This window comes from Vicugna pacos, chromosome 7 (assembly GCF_048564905.1).
Source record: "Vicugna pacos chromosome 7, VicPac4, whole genome shotgun sequence".
Lineage (NCBI taxonomy): Eukaryota > Metazoa > Chordata > Mammalia > Artiodactyla > Camelidae > Vicugna > Vicugna pacos.
In genome coordinates this window covers 36,989,793-37,011,159 of record NC_132993.1, presented here as the reverse complement: position 1 = coordinate 37,011,159, position 21,367 = coordinate 36,989,793, and the positions used below count along the sequence as shown (strand labels likewise).

At 34.1% G+C, this 21,367-nt stretch overlaps 1 protein-coding gene across 3 annotated transcripts in view; it reads left to right on the top strand.

Annotated features, from left to right (window-relative positions):
* SEPTIN7 (septin 7) overlaps positions 1 to 21,367 on the top strand; it is a 96,826-nt gene that overhangs the window by 50,046 nt on the left and 25,413 nt on the right. For all 3 annotated transcript variants that reach the window (XM_031674314.2, XM_072964682.1, XM_072964681.1), the window contains exons 3-5: positions 7,076 to 7,182; positions 15,643 to 15,743; positions 16,652 to 16,786. In XM_031674314.2, the coding sequence (XP_031530174.1) occupies positions 7,076 to 7,182; positions 15,643 to 15,743; positions 16,652 to 16,786 (343 nt within the window). The remainder of the gene's footprint in view (positions 1 to 7,075; positions 7,183 to 15,642; positions 15,744 to 16,651; positions 16,787 to 21,367) is intronic.

The following is a 21,367-nucleotide window of genomic DNA, read 5'->3' as shown; positions in this document are numbered from 1 at the left end:
CTTGAAAGAGCTTGGAGAAGATTGGTTTTAATTCTGATTTTAATGTTTGTAATGCCATCTAGTCTAGGGCTTTTTTGAGGTAGGGGGATGATTACTGATTTAATCTCTTTACTAGTTATAGGTCTGTTCGGGTTCTCTATTCCTTTATGATTCAGTCTTATTAGGTTGTCTGTTTCTGGGAATTTGTCCATTTTATATGCATTACCCAATTTATTGGCATAGTTATTAATAGTACTCTCTCTCGCTCTCTTTTTTTTTTTATTTGAGTAGAGGTAGATATATTTGGGGAGATATGTACTTCATAGACAGCGTGCAAGCTGTTTTAGAAGGCAGGAGAAAGGCCACAAGGTCTGCAGTTGGGTGTTTAAAGTAAAAGTAGTTACTCCATAGGCAGAATGTGGTCCATCTCATCAGAAGGGAGAGTGGCCAGTAGTACAGTCTTATACTTCTTTTCGTTTCTGTAAAAGCAGCAGTAATACTCACAATTTTATTTCTGATTTTAGTAATTTGAATCTTTTATTCTCAGTCTAGCATTTCCTTTCTTTTTCTGAATTTGAGTTTAGTTTGTTCTGTTTTTTAAATTCCTTAAGTTGTAAAGTTAGATCGTTGATTTCAGATCTCCATTTTTATGTGTATGTTTACAGTTATAAATTCTCCTCTAAGCAGTGATTTTTCTGTATCTCATACGTTTTGGTATGTTGTGTTTTCATTTTCCTTTGTTTCATGGTATTTTCTAACTTACCTTGTGATTTCTTATTTGACCTATTAGTTGTTTGAGTGTCTTGTTTAGTATCCTCATATATTAATTTTTCTGTTTTCTTTCAGTTATTGATTTCTAGTCTCATTCCCTTGTAAAAGGAAAAAAACCCTTTGATTTCAATCTTTTATCTTATATCTGGTTCTTCTGTCCATTTTAAAAAGTAGAATATTGAACTCTTATTATTATTGTAAAATTGTCAATTTTTCCCTTCAAAATTCTGTCAGTGTTTGCTTTATATATTTTGGAACTCTGAAGTGTGGTGTATATATGCTTATTCTTCTAATGTCTGCTTCATGAACTGACCCTTTTATTGATATATAATGTCCTTCTTTATCTTATAACAAACAATTTTTTACTTAAGTATGTTTTGTCTGATCTGGCCATAGCCACCTCATCTGTTTTGGTTACTGCTTACTTGGAATACCTTTTTTCTCCTTTTACTTTCAACTTGTATGTGTCCTTAGATTTAAAGTCCTTAGATCTAACAGATAGCATATAATTGGATTGTATTTTTTAGCCATTTTGGCAGTCCATGCCTTTGATTAGGGAGTTTGATCCTTGTACATGTAATTATTGATAACTGAGAACTTAGTTTTGTCATATTGTTGTTTTCTGTGTGTCTTACAGCTTTTAAGTATATCATTCCCTGCTTTACTGTCTTCTTTTGTGTTTAGCTGATGTTTTATAACATCACTTTTTGATTTCCTTTCTAATTTCCTTATATATTCTATAGATACTTTCTTTGTGGTTATCATAGAAATTGTATATAAATTCTAAGTTATAAATAATTTTATTTGAACTTGTACCAGTTTAACTTTGGGGGGTGTAATTAGGTTTCCTTATTATTTTTAATTAAAAAGAAATTTGTTTTAACAGAGGTACTGGGAATTGAACCCGTGCATGCTAAGCATGTGCTCTACCCCTGAGCTATAATATACCCTCTCCCCCAATTTAACTTTAATTACATATACAAACTACTTCTATACAGCCCTCCATAAACTTTTTTAAAACATTTTTTTATTCAGTTATAGTCATTTTACAATGTTGTGTCAAATTCCAGTGTAGAGCACAATTTTTCAGTTATACATGAACATACATATATTCATTGTCACTTTTTTTTTCGCAGTGAGCTACCACAAAGATCTTGTATATATTTCCCTGTGCTATACAGTATAATCTTTTTTTATCTATTCTACATTTTGAAATCCCAGTCTGTCTCTTTCCACCCTCCACCCCTTTGGCAACCACAAGTTTGTATTCTATGTCTATGAGTGTTTCTATTTTGTATTTATGTTTTGTTTTGTTTTTTTAGATTCCCCATATGAGTGATCTCATATGGTATTTTTCTTTCTCTTTCTGGCTTACTTCACTTAGAATGACATTCTCCAGGAACATCCATGTTGCTGCAAATGGCATTATGTTGTTGGTTTTTATGGCTGAATAGTATTCCATTGTATAAATATACCACATCTTCTTTATTCAGTCATCCGTTGATGGACATTTAGGCTGTTTCCATGTCTTGGCTATTGTAAATAGTGCTGTTATGAACATTGGGGTGCAGGTGTCTTTTTGAAGTAGGGTTTCTCCTGGATATATCCCCAGGAGAAGGATTACTGGGTCATACGGTAAGTCTATTCCTCGTCTTTTGAGGGAGCTCCATACTGTTTTCCATAGTGGCTGTACCAAACTGCATTCCCACCAGCAGTGGAGGAGGGTTCCCCTTTCTCCACAGCCTCTCCAGCATTTGTCATTTCTGGACTTTTGAATGACGGCCATTCTGACTGGTGTGAGGTGATACCTCATTGTAGTTTTGATTTGCATTTCTCTGATAATTAGTGATATTGAGCATTTTTTCATGTGCGTATTGATCACTTGTATGTCTTCCTTGGAGAATTGCTTGTTTAGGTCTTTTGCCCATTTTTGGATTGGGTTGTTTGGTTGTTTCTTATTAAGTCGTATGAGCTGCTTGTATATTCTGGAGATCAAGCTTTTGTCGGTTTCATTTGCAAAAATTCTCTCCCATTCCGTAGGTTGTCTTTTTGTTTTACTTATGGTTTCCTTTGCTGTGCAGAAGCTTAGTAAGTTTCATTAGGTCCCATTTGTTTATTCTTGCTTTTATTTCTATTGCTTGGGTAGACTGCCCTAGGAGAACATTTTTGAGATGTATGTCAGATAATGTTTTGCCTCTGTTTTCCTCTAGGAGGTTTATTGTATCTTGTCTTGTGTTTAAGTCTTTGATCCATTTTGAGTTTATTTTTGTGTAAGGTGTAAGGGAGTGTTCTAGCTTCATTGATTTACATGCTGCTGTCCAGTTTTCCCAACACCATTTGCTGAAGAGACTGTCTTTATTCCATTGTATTTTCTTGCCTCCTTTGTCGAAGATGAGTTGACCAAAAGTTTGTGGGTTCATTTCTGGGCTCTCTGTTGTGTTCCATTGGTCTATATGTCTGTTTTTGTACCAATACCATGCTGTTTTGATGACTGTAGCTCTATAGTATTGTCTGAAGTCTGGGAGAGTTATTCCTCCAGCCTCTTTCTTTTTCTTCAGTAATGCTTTGGCAATTCTAGGTCTTTTGTGGTTCCATATAAATTTTATTATAATTTGTTCTAGTTTTGTTAAATATGTCCTGGGTAATTTGATAGGGACTTCATTAAATCTGTAGATTGTCTTGGGCAGTATGACCATTTTAACAATATTAATTCTTCCAATCCAAGAGCATGGAATATCTTTCCATTTTTTAAAGTCTTCTTTAATTTCCTTAATCAATGTTTTATAGTTTTCCATGTGTAAGTCTTTCACCTCCTTGGTTAGATTTACTCCTAGGTATTTTATTACTTTGGGTGCTATTTTAAAGGTGGTTGTTTCTTTACTTTCTTTTTCTGTTGATTCATTCCATACACTTTTTTGTTATTCACAGATTGTATTTTTAAACATTGTATATTCATTAACATACACTTACAAGTTTTTATTCATTCATCTTTTATGTCTTATAGAAAATATAAAGTGGAATTAGAAACCACAATTACAATAATACCAGTTTTTATATTTTTCCATGTATTTACTTTTTTGGGGATCTTTATATCTTTATATGGCTTTGAGTTATTGTCTAGGGTTCTTTCATTTCAGTTGAAGGAATCCCTTTAGCATTCCTTGTAGGGGATGTGTAGTGGTAATGAATTCCCTCAATTTTTGTTATCTGGAAATATCTTAATTTCTATCTCAGCTTTTAAGCACAATTTTGCCAGATAAAATTCTCATTTGACTGTTGTATCATCACATTGCCTTGTGGCCTCAATTTCTCCTGAGAAATCAGTTGCTAATCTTATTGATGATTCCTTCTATGTGGTAGGTTATTTATCTCTTGATGCTTTCAAGATTCTTTTTGTCTTTGGTTTTCATTGGTTTGATCATGATGTATCTCAGTATGGGTCATTGTGGGTTTATCCTACTAGAAGTTCTGTGAGATTCTTGGATTTGTAGATTGATGTGTTTCATCAGATTTGGAAAATATTTGTCATTTTTTTCCTTCAAACAATCTATTTGACCCTTTCTCTTTTTCCTTCTGAAACCGCCATAGTATATATAATGGTTCAGTCGGTGTTCCATGGGTCTTTAGGCTGTGTTTACTTTTCTTTATTCTTTTTTCTCCTTAGACTCAATAATTTTAATAGTCCTGTCTTCATGTTTGCTGATTCTTTTTTCAACATGCTCAATTCTGCTGTTGAACCTCTCGTGAATTTTTCCAATTATTGTATTTTTCAGATCCAGAATTTGGGTTTTGTTTGTTTGTTTGTTTTGCTTGTTTGTTTTGTTACACAATTTCTGTTTCTTTTTTAGGTTCTAATTTTGTTCTTATATTGTTTTCCTGATTTCCATCAATTATTTGTCCATTTTTTTCTTCAGCTCTTTGGAGATATTTAACACAGCTATTTTAAAGTCCTCATCTAGTGAGTTCACTATCTGTACTGCTTCAGGGATGGTTTCTGGGAATTTGTTTTGTTCTTTTCTGTGGGCTATGTTTTCTTGTTTCTTTGCATGCCTTGTGATTTTTTTGTTGTTACTGAAAAATGTATATTTGAGAAAAGTCACCCTTCCCCATCTTTGCAGACTTGGTCATATGTTAAGGGCAGATTTCTGATGCATGCTCTGAACCTAGAGATCCAGCCTAAAGTGAAAGTTTAATGCTTTCTCAGGACTTTTCTGAGCATGCATATTGCCTGGTCTTGCATGTAGCTTTCTCAGTTCCCCTTGTATGCATGACTTCTTTTGACTGTCTTAATTCTCCAGGGAGTTTCACCCCAGCTTCTCCTCAAGGCCTTAGGTAGTCTGTTGTATTTATCCACCCATAATCTTTTATTCCAGGCATTTACAGGTTTGTAGTCCTCCTCCACTTTTACCAGTGATGCCAGTGCTTCTCCCACCTGAAATCCCAGTTAGGTGAGACTAGTCCTTCAAGTTACAGTCCCAGAGGGGTTGGAATCTTTTAAGTCAAGTCTGCTCTACTCCTTCCGGTTTGAGGGAAGGATTGGGAACTGGGCTGCCACCTCCTTGAGACCCAGACATAGCATAGAGAAAGTAATGCAAGAGCAAATAAAAATGCTTGAAATTCTTACTGTTTTTCTCATGGTATTCTGATTGGATATTTGCTTGGTTGCTGGAGGCCTTTGACTTTTTTTCCAGCGCTCCTGTAGGCTTAATTCAGCAAATATCTAGATGTCTTGATATTTTTGTGAGGGCTTGAATCTTCCTATTCTGCTGTTATGTTGACAGCACTCAAGAATAGTTTTTAAATTATGGAAATAATGCAAATTTAGTGAAGGAAATTTAGGACACACAGAAATGTAGAAGGCTAAGAAAAAAAAAATCTCACCTACAGTTTTTCTTTATAGCAGCTATTAGCATTTTGATGTGTTACCTTTCAGGATTCTTTTTTTTTTTTTCCTTTCCTTCCTCTCTCCTTTAATTTTGTCCTACTTCCTTTTATTCCCCCACCCCTCACTGCTAAAAATAAATCAATAAACTTAAATGTATAAAATAAGATCTAAACACACTTTTAGTCAGTACAGTGCTAATATTTGAATACAGTGTACTTTTACATTCAACATCCAAAACATTTTTATAAGTACCCCAATTTTTCATTTAAGCTTCTAATGGAAGTGTTATAAATATTTCTGATTTTCCCCAATTGCTTTGATTTATTTTAATTTTTCCTCTTTTATTTAAGGCTTAAGGGTTTAGAAAGAAGCTATAACGTATTTTCCTGTGACTTAGAAATTTCTGGAATTTTTACATCTAGAAAAGGTGGCATCACCTCATTCAAAGGGAGTAAGCCCAGACCATCTAGAATGACTTTTACCTTTGTTGAGAGCCAGTATAGAAAGAACTCAGCCTAGACTTAGAAATAGTAAGGTTAATATTGTGATAACAGTTATTTAGGCTAATGATGGCTATTAAACTAACTGAACTATTAACAGTATGTATATTCTTTAACCTAGTGCCATATTAATTGTAATTATATGATTTTAATGTATTTTAACTTTGTATTATGTGTATACTGAAGCTGTTTATGTTTTGGTAAAAATTAGTTGTTTATTTGTTATGGTGTACTAGACTTGACATGGAGGGTCAGAGAAGAGTATGTGAATCTTAATGGAAATTGTGTCCTACCTCCGTCCTTTCCCACCTCCTACTTCAAGCAGAAACACTTCTATAAAAAGTAATTACCTAGAAATTTTTTGAAGTCTGGTTTATAGAGAGATACCTTTTATACTTAAGCTGATTATTACCTGGGTGAATAACTTGGAAGTATTTTTTTGTGGTTCTCTTTTCTACTAAGATGCATTGTGATTTTCTTTTTATCATCAGATTGCTACTTCTATAGCTGCATGTTTTTTTGGTCACTGATTAATTGTAATAAACACTTAACCTCTTCTACATTTTTTTTCACTGAAGCAGCAATATATAATCTGACTGGGATGTTTCCTTCATGACTAACTTTGGTCTCTAGGAATAAATACATTACTGTTAAAAATGGTGACTGTTGTATCAGATACATTACTTTTAAAGAACACAGACTGTAGAATTGTAAAGCTAAAAAGAATTCTTGGAAGCAAGAGTCTAATTTTAATTTGATAAGAAAATGAGGGCAAAGAATCTGTTCTAATATGGAGTCTTTATAGTATATTTTCTAATGTCAGTTCCTTATCCCACCAAGAAGTACTTGCATAAAGTAAGTTTGATTATAGCATTGGTTGAATATTTAAGGTTGATAAGGTGGCTGAGTTTAACAGATTTTCTCCCCCTACTTCTTTTAGGTGAATCTGGACTGGGAAAGTCAACATTAATCAACTCACTATTCCTCACAGATTTATATTCTCCAGAGTATCCAGGTCCTTCCCATAGAATAAAAAAGACTGTACAGGTAAGTATATTGTTAATTAATGATAAAGTGGAGTTATGTTAATAAATACAAACATGTTCTGTAACTTGTGTTACACCTCCATAGAGGCAGGTTTCAAATTTGACCTCAGGCAATGTAAAGTGGTAAACATGGTTGTTGATAGACAGGTGGGAGGGGTTGATTCAGAGAGAAGTGCAGGTAATTAGAGGAATTTTCTTGATAGGAACCTTCTAAATTTGTCTTGAGGACCCTCCTAGAGATTATATTGTGATGTAGTAAATAATACTTCTAGAGTTACATTGCAGTATGGTAGCTACTTGCCATTTGTGGCTTCTTAAGTTTGAATAAATTAAAAATCAGTAAAATTAAAAATTCGGTTTCTCACTTGCACCAGTCACATTTCAAGTGCTCAGTAGCCATATATGGCAAGTAGCTACCATTTGGGGCAGTGTAGATATATTTCTACCATTGCAGAAAGTTCTGTTGGACAGCATAGAGAAAACGTGATTCATGTGAAAGTCATTAGTTAAATACAGTGTTCTGTATTAGTGAGTGGCATGAAAGCACATGATAGTTGAATGACGATAGCAAGGTGTTAAGGCTTCCACGCTATGAGTGGTCTAATTTAGTACTTTTCAGTCTTTAATGTGCATTCAGATCACTTGGGGAGCTTGTTAAATGTAGTCCTTGTTCTGGTAGGTCTGAGATGGGTTGAAGTTCAGTGTTTCTAACAAAATCCAAGGTGATGATATTGCTAATGCATAGACCCCACTTCATAGAGCAGAGTGCTAGACTCTAGTTCTGTGCTGTCCAGTACAGTAGCTGGTAGCCACGTGTGCCTGTTGAGCTCTTAAAATGTGGGTAGTCCAAATTGAGATGTTAAGCAACTATAAAATACATCCCAGATTTTGAAGACTTAGTATGTAAAACAAGAAAGTTAAGTATCTCAATAAGTTTTTATACTGATTACATTTTGCAATAATGATAATTGGTTATATTGGGTTTAATAAACTACATTAATTTCATGTGTTATTACTTTCTGAAGTAGCTACTTAAATTTTTAAAATTATTTATGGGGCTCACATTACATTTTTGGGGGTAGCACTCCTTTAAACTATTGCCTGAAAAAATTGGTGAATTGATACAGTAATACATAATACATAAGCAGAAGAGGAATGGAGTGGACAGTTCTGGCAGGAGCATGTCTTGCTGAGGCAGTATGCTTGAGCTAGATTTGAAGGTTGGTAGTGATTATCTCAGTGCGCAAGATGGAAGGACAGTCTGGGAATTTGGGCAGAAACTCATATACATCAAACTGCAAGATACTGCTTAGTAATTAGGTCACTAAGAAGTCTGTGAAGTGAATATTTTATTTCTCCTTTTTAAAGTTTTTCTGTTTTAGGAATTTTTAAAATATCCTTCATGGAGCTTGAGATTTCAAATTGCCTGCAAAAATGTGTTCTGAAAACTTGATACTATACTACATTACTCATTTATTTTATGATATATTTTAACCCTAAGCAAGAAGATAAGCTTTTAACTTTCTTAATTTACGTATTTTAAATCTGAGATTAGTAAACTAGGTATGTAGAAATGTTTAAGGAACCCCACAGTGTAGATGCCTAAGTTCAGAAATATTTAGTATAAAATATCTGTTAAATATTAATGATCACGTACCATTAAGTTCATGAGACCTTCCCAGGCCACCCTGTAAACTCCTTCTAATTCCTATCCCAGGCCCCAAATGTGTAAGCTCTATAATGGTAGGGACTTCATTTTATTCACTGCTACAAGCTAAGTTTCTAGAACTGCATTTGTTGTACATTAGCATCCAGTATTTGTTGAATGATTGAATAAACAATTTTTAAAAATTTGTGAAACTTAGTGTTTAGTTGGAATATTTCACACTTTGAGGATCTTTGAAAACTTCAAACGTTTTATTTATCTTTTCAATTGGTCTGTGAAGTTTTATAAATCACTAAAATAGATTAAGTAGAAGAATTTTAAATTTGACACTCTGAAATTTTAAATTTGATGATGATCTCTTTTGAAGTTTTGTTGACTGTCTTTATTTTGTCTTGAGCAGAAGTTTTTAAATTTATTTTAAATTGCTGTGTAGATGGGGCACAAGTTTAAGCATAAACTGTGATGAGTTTTTCTATATGTATTCATATATCCAGGTAACCACCACCCAGATTAAGATATAGTATGTTTCTAGGCCTCTGGAAAGCTTGCTGGTGCCTTCTCTCACTCAGTATTACACCTACCCCCAAATATAAATGCCTTTCTGACTTATATCTCCATAGATTAATTTTGTCTGTTCTTGAACTTTATAAAGATACATTCTTGTGTCTGATTTCTTTCACTGAAGATTGATTAAATGTGTCTTTTATATTCATTAATTGTTCAGATTTCATTGAACTGCTTTGACTATCTTAATATTTCCTGTTTTCCTTCTTGATTTGGAGGAGTTTCTTATCTGTATAATAGTCCCTTACATTTCAGTCTTTGCAGGTAATTTCTTCCAGACTAGCATCTATTAAAGGTGATGGGAGAGGGTCTCAGTTTGTCGGAATCCTATTTACATGGGGCTGTCTCCAAAATAATCCTTTCCAAACTCACTTTATCTTCCTTTAAGATTACACTTTAAAAGTGTCCTCTTCTACTTTAAATATCTTCCCAGCTCTCTTTTTTTGAAAACAAAGGACTAATTAGGATTAAGGGTATCTCTAGTAAGATTTTTAAGAGAAAAGCCTGTGTACCACTGTTAAACTCCCCCTTTTACCAAAAGTGAGACCTTTAACATCTGAGAACTGGATTGATCCTGATTAGCATCCCAGAGAAGTCCCCTTTCCTGACTGTACAATGGAGGTATTCCTTGATACACTGGCAATAAGATGAAGAGCATCTGAACTCTTTTCTCCACCCACCCAGGAGAGAACATGACATGTTCCTCATCATTCAATGTAGTTAGAGAATAAAATGTAATTTTCTTTTACAGTTGACTGGCTCTTCACCAAGCTTAGTAATCTAGTAGATGATCTGCTCTTGGAAGTTCTTAAATTCTGTCAGTGGAGAATGATCAGAAGTATTACATCTCAGCCCAGACATGTTAGATCAGGAAAAACATGGAGTCCTGAGTTTCAAAAGGCAAATGTCTGCAGTTTCCCTGACCTGAAGGCTTTCTAGAACACTTCCAACTATTAAAAAAAAGAGAGAGAGAGAAAAAAAATCCTGTCATGTGGCCAAATAGGGAGTAAACTTTTAATAAAGACCACAGTCTCATAATCTCTCTCCTGAGCATTATTTATTTGAAAGAGACTTGTATCTAAAGAAGAAATTCTTTTACATTCACGGTCTTGGAAGGAAGGAGAAGCTGTCTACCCTGAACAGAGAAATGATTCTCAGTTTCCAGTGTATCAGAGGTTCTGATTTGAGTGAACTTTTCAGTAATAGGTTGAAGTCTTCTGAGATTAATTCCCAATCTCCTGTCTTGGGCCTCAGGACCCTGAGCTGCGTAGCTCCAAATGTGAGCTGACATTCTAGTCCTGTAGTTCTTCATACCAGTGCAGTGGTTCTCGAAGTTCAGCATGCATCACAATCACTTAGAAGCCTTATTCAAACGGATTGTTGAATCCCCCTCCCCAGAGTTTACTGTTTAGTAGGTTTGAGGCAAGGCCCAAAGAATTTGTATTTCTAGTAAGTTCCCAAACTATGCAGCTGCCAGTCTGGGTATTACACTTTGAGGACCACGTCTCTGGTACTTCTGGCCTGCTGCAAACTGGTTTCATCCTATCTCTGTGGGAAGAAGGTAAGAGAGGGAAAGGGAACTGTTTTTCTTTAGTTCTTTCAGAATATTTCATATTGAATGAAATAACACCATGTTACTTTCATTTTCATTCATACGTATGTTTTCCCAGTTTCTTTTGTGAAATGGCAATGTTAGATTTTTTTTTCCAAGGTTTTAATTGGCAACCTTATGTTGGTCCCCTTTAAAACTTTTCCTTGGTCTGTGAAGTCCTATAAATCACTATTTTAGATTAAATGGACACAAAAATTTTGGAGGTGAAAGCAGTGAATTCTGTTCCTAGGATAACATGTTATGACTTCTTGAGACATTTTTAGAGTCCAGTTAGGAAACTCTCCTATTGATGTTGGGCCAGTGTTGATAGTTTTTTGAATCAGTCATACACAGAACAGATATTTGAGTGCTTGTCTTCTACCAGGTTTGGGGGCTACAGTGAAGATGGACACAAAGTTCTCAAGGATGTGACAATCAAGTGAAGGATATAGCAAACAATTATGATTTAGTGAGAAAGATGCTCGCATAGGGTGCTATAGAGGTCACCTTGGCAAGGTATATTTTAGTGAAGCAATAGGAATAGAGGGCAAGATGGCAGTGGATTGAGAAGTGACTTGTGAGGCAGAGAAGATGGGGATAGCTAATAAGGAAAGGATGGGAGTGAATACCTAGAGGTTGAGTATAGGGGACAGAGAGTGGTTTGGTTTTTATTTCCAAAAAAGACTTGAGAATGTTTATGTCCTAAGGGGAGTCAGTCCGTAAGAGATAAGAGATTGAAGATAAAGGGGAAATAGTCAAAATACTTGTCAAGATGACTCTAAAATGGAAAGTGGTCAGATCCCCCAGCATAGATTGAGAAATTAGCCTTAGACAGAAAAGGGATCTATTCCACTGAACAGGAGTGAAGACTCAGTGTTGCTTCAGACAAATTAGGGATGCTCTCGTCTTCAAGTAGAGATCAAGTACTTTGCTGAGCATGGTGGCAGAGATGGTAGGACAGAGCCTGGAAAGAGCCATACCAAGAAATGGGAGAGGCATGAGACGAAGGAGCAAATAAGAGGATTAACAAATAGCAGGGAAATTCCTGTTAAGATTGAAGTTCATGAATTTTATGGAATGGTATCTGAGCTGGAAAGGAAAATAAAGGATTTTAAAGGAAAATGAAAGGAACAAGGGACTTAAGAGCTCAGTGTAAGGAGATAGGGGAATGAGGTGCAGTGGTTCAGAGAGTAGAAGGCAGAATTAGAATCTTTGGATCAACTTTCTTCTCAATAAACTAGTTTAGGGTCTTGATGAGAAGGAAGTAGTCCATAAGCACAAGTATCCTGTTGACCATTGCCTCTTTTAGTTTCTTGTTGAACATAATGAAGTATTTAAGATGATGTTCGTCCTTTGAGCCATTAAATGATCCAAATAGATACAGTTTGTGTTTGAGTTTAAGTGGAATACCTCAGGCTGTTCAAGTCTCTACTGTTCGAGTCTGTGCAGAGCTTTGTCTGTAATGCCACCTCCTAAGCAAGTATAGGTAGAAGTAAGCTCTTGGCAGAAAATTTTAACTCTCCTTTCAGTTTTAATATGGTTAATTAACATGTTTTATTTACCTTAAGAAATGACTCAAACATTATGTTAGAAATATTTAATGTATTTAATAGTCTTTCAAAAATGGAAGAAATAAAGCTGTGTAAACGTTGAAGGTTTTTTTTTTTTCCTTCGGATTGATAAACTGAACAATATTAGAAAAAAAGCATGCCTTGAGTTTCTGGAATCTAGGAATCCAAAAGAAGATTTAATGAATTAATTATACATAGATAATACAATAGGCTTTATTTAGTTTAATTTTTCGGAGAGAAACACGGTTGAAATTACCCTTGATTCATTCCTTCAGTATAATGTGTTTAATCTTAGAGAACTCTAAGCGATGCCATAAAATATTCTGATGTGACCTGCTTAAGTAAAGTGCATGGGAAAGTAGCCATTTGGAATAGATTTCTTAAGAAACGTTTGAAATTCTTGGACTTGAACTAATTTGTTTTCCATGGATCCCATGAGGATACTTGCAAAACCAGATGATAGGATACAGTTGGATCCTGTGAATGGCACTAGTTTACAGTTGTGTTTTCTGGATCTCTTCCATATGTTGCTATCTTCTTTGTATTTGACCATGTATGGATACACAGAATTTCATAGGCCAGAGAAGAAAAGAAGCTTTGTAAACAGGCTCATTAAAGTATGTAAAAATACAGATCTTCATTTTTCTTGTCACTTCAATAAACAAGTTGTTGAACTAATTTTTTAAAAATAAGGAAGCAAAGATCTTAAAATTTAAACTGTTATATTGTGTGATTAGTATACAAGCTATTACTGAAGGTAGAAATAGGCTTTAGTAATAAGGGAACCAGAAATGGTTTGGAGTAAAATCAGGAGATGAATCATATAGAACAATTGTATTTTTACATCAGTTCTAATATACAATACTGTGTCATTTAAAAGAATTATTAGGTGAAGCAGTGATGTGATTACTTTGGGTATTTCTGTTTCAATAATAGTTACTATGAATGAATGACCTATTTTCATGAAGGAGGTGGGGTGGATTAAAGATATTTTGAGATGTTAGATTTGAACAGATTGTCCTCCTCTTTTCTTTTTTTTAATTGAGATACAATTGACATATAACCTGATTGTCCTTTTTGACTATAGAGGACTGCCAGATATATAAAATGTACACTTCCTAAGCCACATGAAGTAATATCACTTGTTTTCTTTTTAGTTTTGATAACCTACACTGATGAGTCTGATTACTTCTACAGTTATTTTGCCCCTTTCATATTTATTAGAGTAACCTGATATCAGACAAACTATATTATCTTAGCTCTGTATGAGAAACAGTGTTCTCCCAATGTGTGTCCTTCATTAATATTGAAGGTGACCAGAATATTTTAGAACCCTTATTTATTGATGTTTACTTTTTTAATCTACAGAGAAATTAATACTAATATTTAATGTTCAGATTGCCAAGTGTATATGTTTGGTAGATAAATAAATATACTTATATTTGGGATGTTTAAAATTTTCACTGTTAGCTTACACTAGGATCAAAGCAGTCTGAAGACCATTGGTCTGAAAGATGAGAGCTTTACCGCTTATTTGTCTAGAGGATTGGAAGCCTATTCATGGACATGCATGTCCAAATCTCAGTATTTTCAGTTTCAGCAAGTTTCTTTTTTGATGATATTCTTTTAATAAAACAATTTCTGATTACTCTCCACTTATACTGTCACTAAGTCACATGCAGCTATTTAAATTTGAGTTAATTTAAATGAAATAAAATGAAACATTTAGCTCCTCACTTGGTCTAGTCACATGTCAAGGGCTAAGTAGGCACATGGGCAAGCAGCTACCGTATTAGATAGTGGCAATATAGAACATTTCCATCATCTCAGAAAGTTCTGTTGGACAGTGCTGCTACACACCTACTTGCTTAGCAGTCTTAGTGTCAACTCCTCAGTCTCTTCATCCATCAGCTAGAGTCTGTAAGAAAATGCCAATGGGAAATGGAAAGACAAAATCGTTTCTATAATCTGTAAAGGTGTACCAGATGTTTTCTACCTAGACATTAGTTACTTTTCCTTTCCAAACTCTGTTAATCAGCATAAAGAATTGAAGTTGCTTTTCATGTGGTTACATTTCTCCCTTAAATCTAGTTTATACCATCTTATGGCACATAACACTCAAAGTTTGAGTAATATTTGCCTCTTAAGTTAGCCTGTCAGCATGACTGGAACCTCTTAGTCTTAATAAACACTTGCTGTAAATTGAATGAAAGCCTGTCTTTTTCTGGGAGAATGATTCCCCTTTTCTGTTTGAATCAGTGTTTGCTTTACCTAGCAGCAGCATATGCCCATGAATGATTTTTTACGTTCTGAAACAAGAGATTGGGGTTCGATTGTTGGAGGAACTGTTATCGTTTACATCCAATGCCTTTTCCCAAAGAAAAAACACTTTTACAAATTCTGAACAGAACTGAAGATTTTAATCTGAGTTAGTAGGATTTTACCCTACCAGAACACATGTTTTTTCAGTGCCTGGACCTTTGCTGATTGCTTTGGCCTGAATATACAATAACACATTTGAAAAGAGAATTGGATCTTAGCCATAACATAAACACAAGTGTAAATAATTATAGCCATGCTGAGAAAGATTTGGGAATGATAATAAGTTCACTTGAGTAATTGGTTTGGACCAAACTAGATGGAGACAGTCCAGGAAAACATTTACTGTAAATGGTAGATTAGATGTACTTGTCTGATTAATTATATACTATGAATTACTTAATCATTCAAGCACATTGTTTAAGCACATTTGTATTACTAGATGTGCATTTAGGTTATATAAGTATTATATGGCTTTAGTGATTATTTCTATTTTATCATTCCTGTTTTCCTTCTTTATATCAACTGTGAGCCATAAACTCACTATTTACATATGTGCTTTTCTTTCAAGTAACCAAGACTTCTAAAGTCCACAGTAATTGATTCTAAAGAAAGTGTGGGGGTGGGTAGGTTTAGTTTGCAAAAAGCCTCCCAGTGGTTTTGATTAACACTTGTCTCCCTGCCTCTTACCTTATAGGAAAATACAGGTATAATGTATGGTATTAATATCTGCACCAATGACTCTTACAGGTGGAACAATCCAAAGTTTTAATCAAGGAAGGTGGTGTTCAGTTGCTGCTCACAATAGTTGATACTCCAGGATTTGGAGATGCAGTGGATAATAGTAATTGGTAAGAAGGATTTTTCATTACTGTTTTCCATTGCATTTGGGAATAGTGGTGGTTGGACTTTTAAACATTTTAAATCCTTAACATTTTAAAACTTCTCATCTTGGCAAAGATCACTCACTTTAAGTAATATGTCTTGGGTTCATATATCATCTTTGCCACTTACTTGTCAGTGCTGCTTAACTTTGCCCTGAGTTCCTTTTCTGTAAAATGGAGATAACGCCTACCATTGAATTATTTTGAAGACAAATTCTAGAAAAACATAGATAGAAGAATTCTCATTATTATAAGAAATTTAAAACTTTTCATTCTCTACTATAATTTTATCAATTTGTAGACATTATTTTCTGTCACATCGTAATTTAAACCTGATTTTAGACCTTGTTTTCCCACAAGTCATAAGTGAAGAAAACATCCATGCGTGACTTTCTAGTTGGAAATAATACCTTAGTAGGTTATAAACAATATTTTAATTTTTCTTTGAGTTCCACATTGGTTTTGAAATAAATTTTTGTCAACTTTTAAAACACCTAAATAAGTTCATCATGAGGTTTCTGTATTGTTTAATCTTTTCGTTTGAAATGTAACACTCTTTGGATATAATTTTTCATATTTTCAAGTGTCTCAGCATCATATACTTATCAATGCAAATAATATGATAAAACTTAGTTTTGTTTTGACTTTAAGCAGTTTCCTTTCATTTGGAAAGTTTAGAAATAATGAATCAAGATTTTATTCAACATTATGTATTTTTTTGAATCAGTATATGTGGAATAATTTAAAATGTCTTCCATTAGTTACATTGGTTTTGCTTATTTAAAATTTTCAATTATTCCTCTTTAACAGAGTCATCAGTGGTATATTTATATGCAGAATCACAACTTAATTATTTATCTGTCTGCATCCTATAGCTGGCAGCCTGTTATCGACTACATCGATAGTAAGTTTGAGGACTACCTAAATGCAGAATCTCGAGTGAACAGACGCCAGATGCCTGATAACAGAGTGCAGTGTTGTTTATACTTCATTGCTCCTTCAGGACATGGGTCAGTACCTTGTTGCTTCTGATAACCATTTTTTTGTTGTTGTTTTATTATTACTCAACTTTGGGTGCTTATTTTAGTAATCCCTATGTGTTTGGAGTACATTTAACTATACCAGTTGTAAAGTTCCAAATTCCATTTAAAAATGGCTGATTCAAAAATCTTTTCAAGTCCTAGGTAAGTTAACAATGATTTTACTTCTTAGTTTCTCATACGTAAGACTTTACCTGCTTCATGGAAAAGAATTTTTTTTTCTGTCGTGGTTTGATGTCTCAGTGTGGCTAATTTAGCTTTCATTTTAAATACCAGTCTGCCACTAATTGAACAAATAAGGAGAAACAGCCATAGCAATTAGCGTAGGCATATTCTATGAAACTCCAAAGATTTTTTTTTTTAATTTAATGGAAGTTGAGTTGATTTACAGTGTTGTGTTGGTTTCTGGTATACTGGAGAAAACTCTAATTCAAAAAGATATATGCACTTCAGTGTCCAGATGTGTTATTTACTATAGATCTGGTAGAGAATGTTGCAACAAAGCTTAAATACCAAGGTTCTCATGTGCCATGTCTTTCTTCAGTAAATCTACTTGTCTTCTGTTTCAGCTTAACTATCACAGTCACAGTGTTTATCCTGGGTGTCATATCCTGAGTACTAATCTTAATAGGAGTTAAAATTAAGATCTAGGTATCTAGACATTGATCTGATCTGATTGTTCTGTTTGTTATTACGACCAGCCTGTACTCCTTTTTTTGTTGTTTGTACTTCTTTGTCATTTAAGTAGATATATGTGTCATTGGCAGCTGCAGATGTTTGTAGTTACTCTTCTTAAATCTTTGGCTAAATGACTCAGCATAACTGAGGCACCTTATGGTTGTAACTCTAACCATCTCCACCGAAAGGACTGTTTTATACATCAGACTAAATAGTATTAAGTCATCTAACACCCAAATTACAGTAGTTTCTTCAAAAGAGTACCTTTCTCTTCTGTTTTATGCTTTTTTCATCACTTTTTTCTTAAATAGACTAGTGCCCATTTTCAGTATCTCACCTTAATTTATGTAGTTTTACCATTTTTGCACTGTTGGATTGTAGTGGTGCAAATGTTTTTTCTTTTATTTCTAATATTCCTCTATAATATTCTCAGAAGTTTACATATGTAAAGCACAAAATTGACTCATCTACTTAAAAGAGTCAAAAAAAAAAATCTCAAAAATACCACACTGTATAGCCTTTTGTGAGTACTTGTTAGCTTCTTCCTGAATTTTATACATTTTTTAGCATTCTAGTTTAACTTGTTAGGGCTTTTTCTGGAAGCCAACAGAGTAAAATCTTAACCTGCAGTTAAGTCAATAAAAATTTGTCAGTTTAGATCCAGTTTTATTATTTTAGATCATTTGGGCTCTCTCCAAGTTTTAGTAATTCTCATAAGATCACATTTTTCTTATCCCCTGAGGGAAGATATATTTCTTAAAATTGCATGGGAAATACAGTTTTTTTTAAGAAAAAATTTTGATAGTATGTGTACTTGCTTTGGGCCATTTATAATTTGTCACAAGGGATGAGAATTCAAAATTTTAATTTCTTACATATAAAAGTGTGCTTTTGAGTAGTTTCTCAGCTTAACTATTTTTAGAAATGGAACAAAATTTTTGCCTATTGATATGTGCTACTATGGATTAAGTAAAAGAATATGACACTGAATATTCTATAGAGAGTTCCAGATTCCCTGCTCACTGTAGACTGAAATTCCAGGCAGCATAATAGATGGATTAGGACCTTTCTATCTTATCTGGGTACTCCTCTGGATTCCCCTTTTAGAGCCCCTTTTTGGAGTAATTATAAATTGGTACAACAGTATATTTTCAGTGCCCGCCACCCCACCCCACTAAGTATTGTCACTGAACATAGGGTTAATTTATGATTTCAGCTGTTGGTGCTTTGTTTTCCTTGTTCAGTGGTTGGTAACAAACTTGGACCGTGAATTTTAAAATGATGCTTTTACAAACCTTTTAAATACTGATTGCTGCATTGAAAAAACAATGTCATTCTGAGAAGAAGGTTTTTTTTCCTTAGGGAAAAAAAATACATATATGTATCATATTATATTAAATATTTGTTATTTGCCCTGTAGTCATTATATTTATTTTGCTGTAGGCTTTGAGGTTGAATAGTCTTTTCCCTCTAATGTGGGTTTATCTTCTAGAAATTCTATAAAGGACTTTCCATTGTTTAAAAGGAACATTTAAAAACTAAATTTGTTGGAAAAGATGACCTGAAATAAAACTAAATGGACTGAGGAAAAATTTCAACCAGAATGTAATCTACATGTAAACTAAATATTTTCCACTGTTGATATTTTGTAAGCTTCTGAAATTTGTATTCTAATTTAAAAAGGCAAAAGGTTTTTTATCAGGGCTTTTATAAAGCTATATCTAAAGTTTAATTTTTTTTAACTGATTTACATCTTCTTCATGCAAGTATTTGGTTTTATATTTGAGAAGGTGACTTTTCCAATTTCCTTGTCATTGTTATTTTCAAGTGTCTTTCTCCTTAAAAGTTGAAATAATATAATAAATATTCTGCAAATGTTGTTTTATTTTTAAGTTTGATTTTAATATTTTATGTTAAATGCTCTTAAGATTAAACTCTTAGATTAACTAAATTCTTTTCTGTCACCAATTTAATGAGGTGGTAGTGATAGTAATTTAATTTTAAATTTGTCATGAGTATAATCTGGAAAGTGAACCCTAAAAATTTACAAATCTGAGATTGATTGACAGGGTCATAGCTTTTATATTTAGTGTTATATGTAATGATTGATGAAAACCAGCAAAACTTAAATTTTTTTCAAAAATGGATAGGTTTTTTTCAGTTAGCACTAATGAGGTAAGGGTGCTATTTGCAGATAAGTATAGTGTTATTCCAGCCACACTCTCTTTTCTATAGTGTTTCCTGTTGTCTGAATGCCAATATCAAAATCTGAAGGATTTAAGATGATGAGAATTAGAATAGGAGGTAGCTATCTTATTTCTCCATACCTGCCTCCCCCGCTCCTTAGCCTTTCTTTCTGCCAGTCAGCATCACTACCATAAAGAGGTATGGTGTTATTTGTTACTAGAAAGGAATACCTCATTAGTCTCTGCGCCCCCAGTACCCTCAACATTGTATGTATTAAACTGTAGTACTCTAAGAGAACCCTAACAAGGGCTTTCTCTTTATTTTAAGGTGTTAGTCTGTAAAATTTATAATGAAATTAGATCTTTATTCTGATTTTGATCGTGTTTTATAAAAGTTAAGGAATACCACATTTCTATACAAAATATTCCTGTTATCTTCACTTATTTTTGTAGAATATTAATTTTTAGTCTACAGTGTACTATAGATGTGAGGAATATCTTTGGTTTTTATTTAAAGTTATTCAGAGATGGAAGGAAAATCACAGCAGCTTACTTTTTTAGTCAACAGATACTTGGGCATCTTCTCAAGTGTTGACATTGTACTCGGTATTGGAGATACAGATGAATGAATGAGACAAAGCCCTTGCTCTTAAATATCTTCTAGTGAGAAGATGGGAAAAACAAATACACAAGTAGGCAGTTACTATATGGCAAACTAAGTATTATGATCTCTTAGAAAGACACCTAGTCTTAAGGTAGAGAAGGATTCAGAGGAAATGAAAATTGTAAGCCGGGTTCTAAAGGACGAATAGGAATTAGGCAAGTCAAGTAGAAAGGGGATGAGAATGGTGTGTGTTCCTGGGAGAGGCAGCAGGCTATGACCAGAGGTCAAAGTACAGTGCTTTCAAGGAACTGTGAGTTCAAAAAGGCTGGCAAGTTAGATGTAGGATGTGGCAGAAGTGCTAAAGTATGCTAAGAGATGAGGACAGATGGAGAGGCTATGTCTTCACAGGACTTGTGGGCCACATTAGGTAAGGAATCTGGCCTTTAGTAAGATTTTCAGTAAGAGAATGACTTGATCATATTTGGATTTTAGAAAGACCATTCTGACTGCAGTGTGCGTGGTTTGGAGGGAAACCAGATACATTCTTGTAATTATCCATACCAAAAGTCTTGGGGCCCTGGACCAAAGTCATGGAAATGAAGATAAATGTATAAATATATTTATTTTCAGCAGGTCTTGGTTAATCTTTGGAATTGAAAATTAGAGGCAGGAGGAATCCTGGGTTTCAGCCTTGAGCAAGTAGGTGGATTGTAGTACCTTTCACTGAGGTAGAAAACGCAGAAAGGGATGGAAAACTTGGGGGTTCATATGAGCATTTGATTTTGAAGTTCCAAAATGGAATGTCCAAGTAGTATTTCCACTGGATGAATACAAGCCTGGAACGAAAGAGTGAGACCTGGCCTGGGTATAAAGACTTGGGAGTCATTGATCCATAGAGGATAATAGAAGTCACTGTAGTTAATGATAAGCATACAGAGTGCAGTGAGAAGAGAAGAGGACCTCCTAGAGAATTCTGAGGAACATACCTCTTAAGAGACTAGCTTACAAAAAGGATCCTGAAATGTACCTGAAGTGAACAGCTTGTGTGAGAGAATAATGTCAAATGCTACATGATGGGCAAAT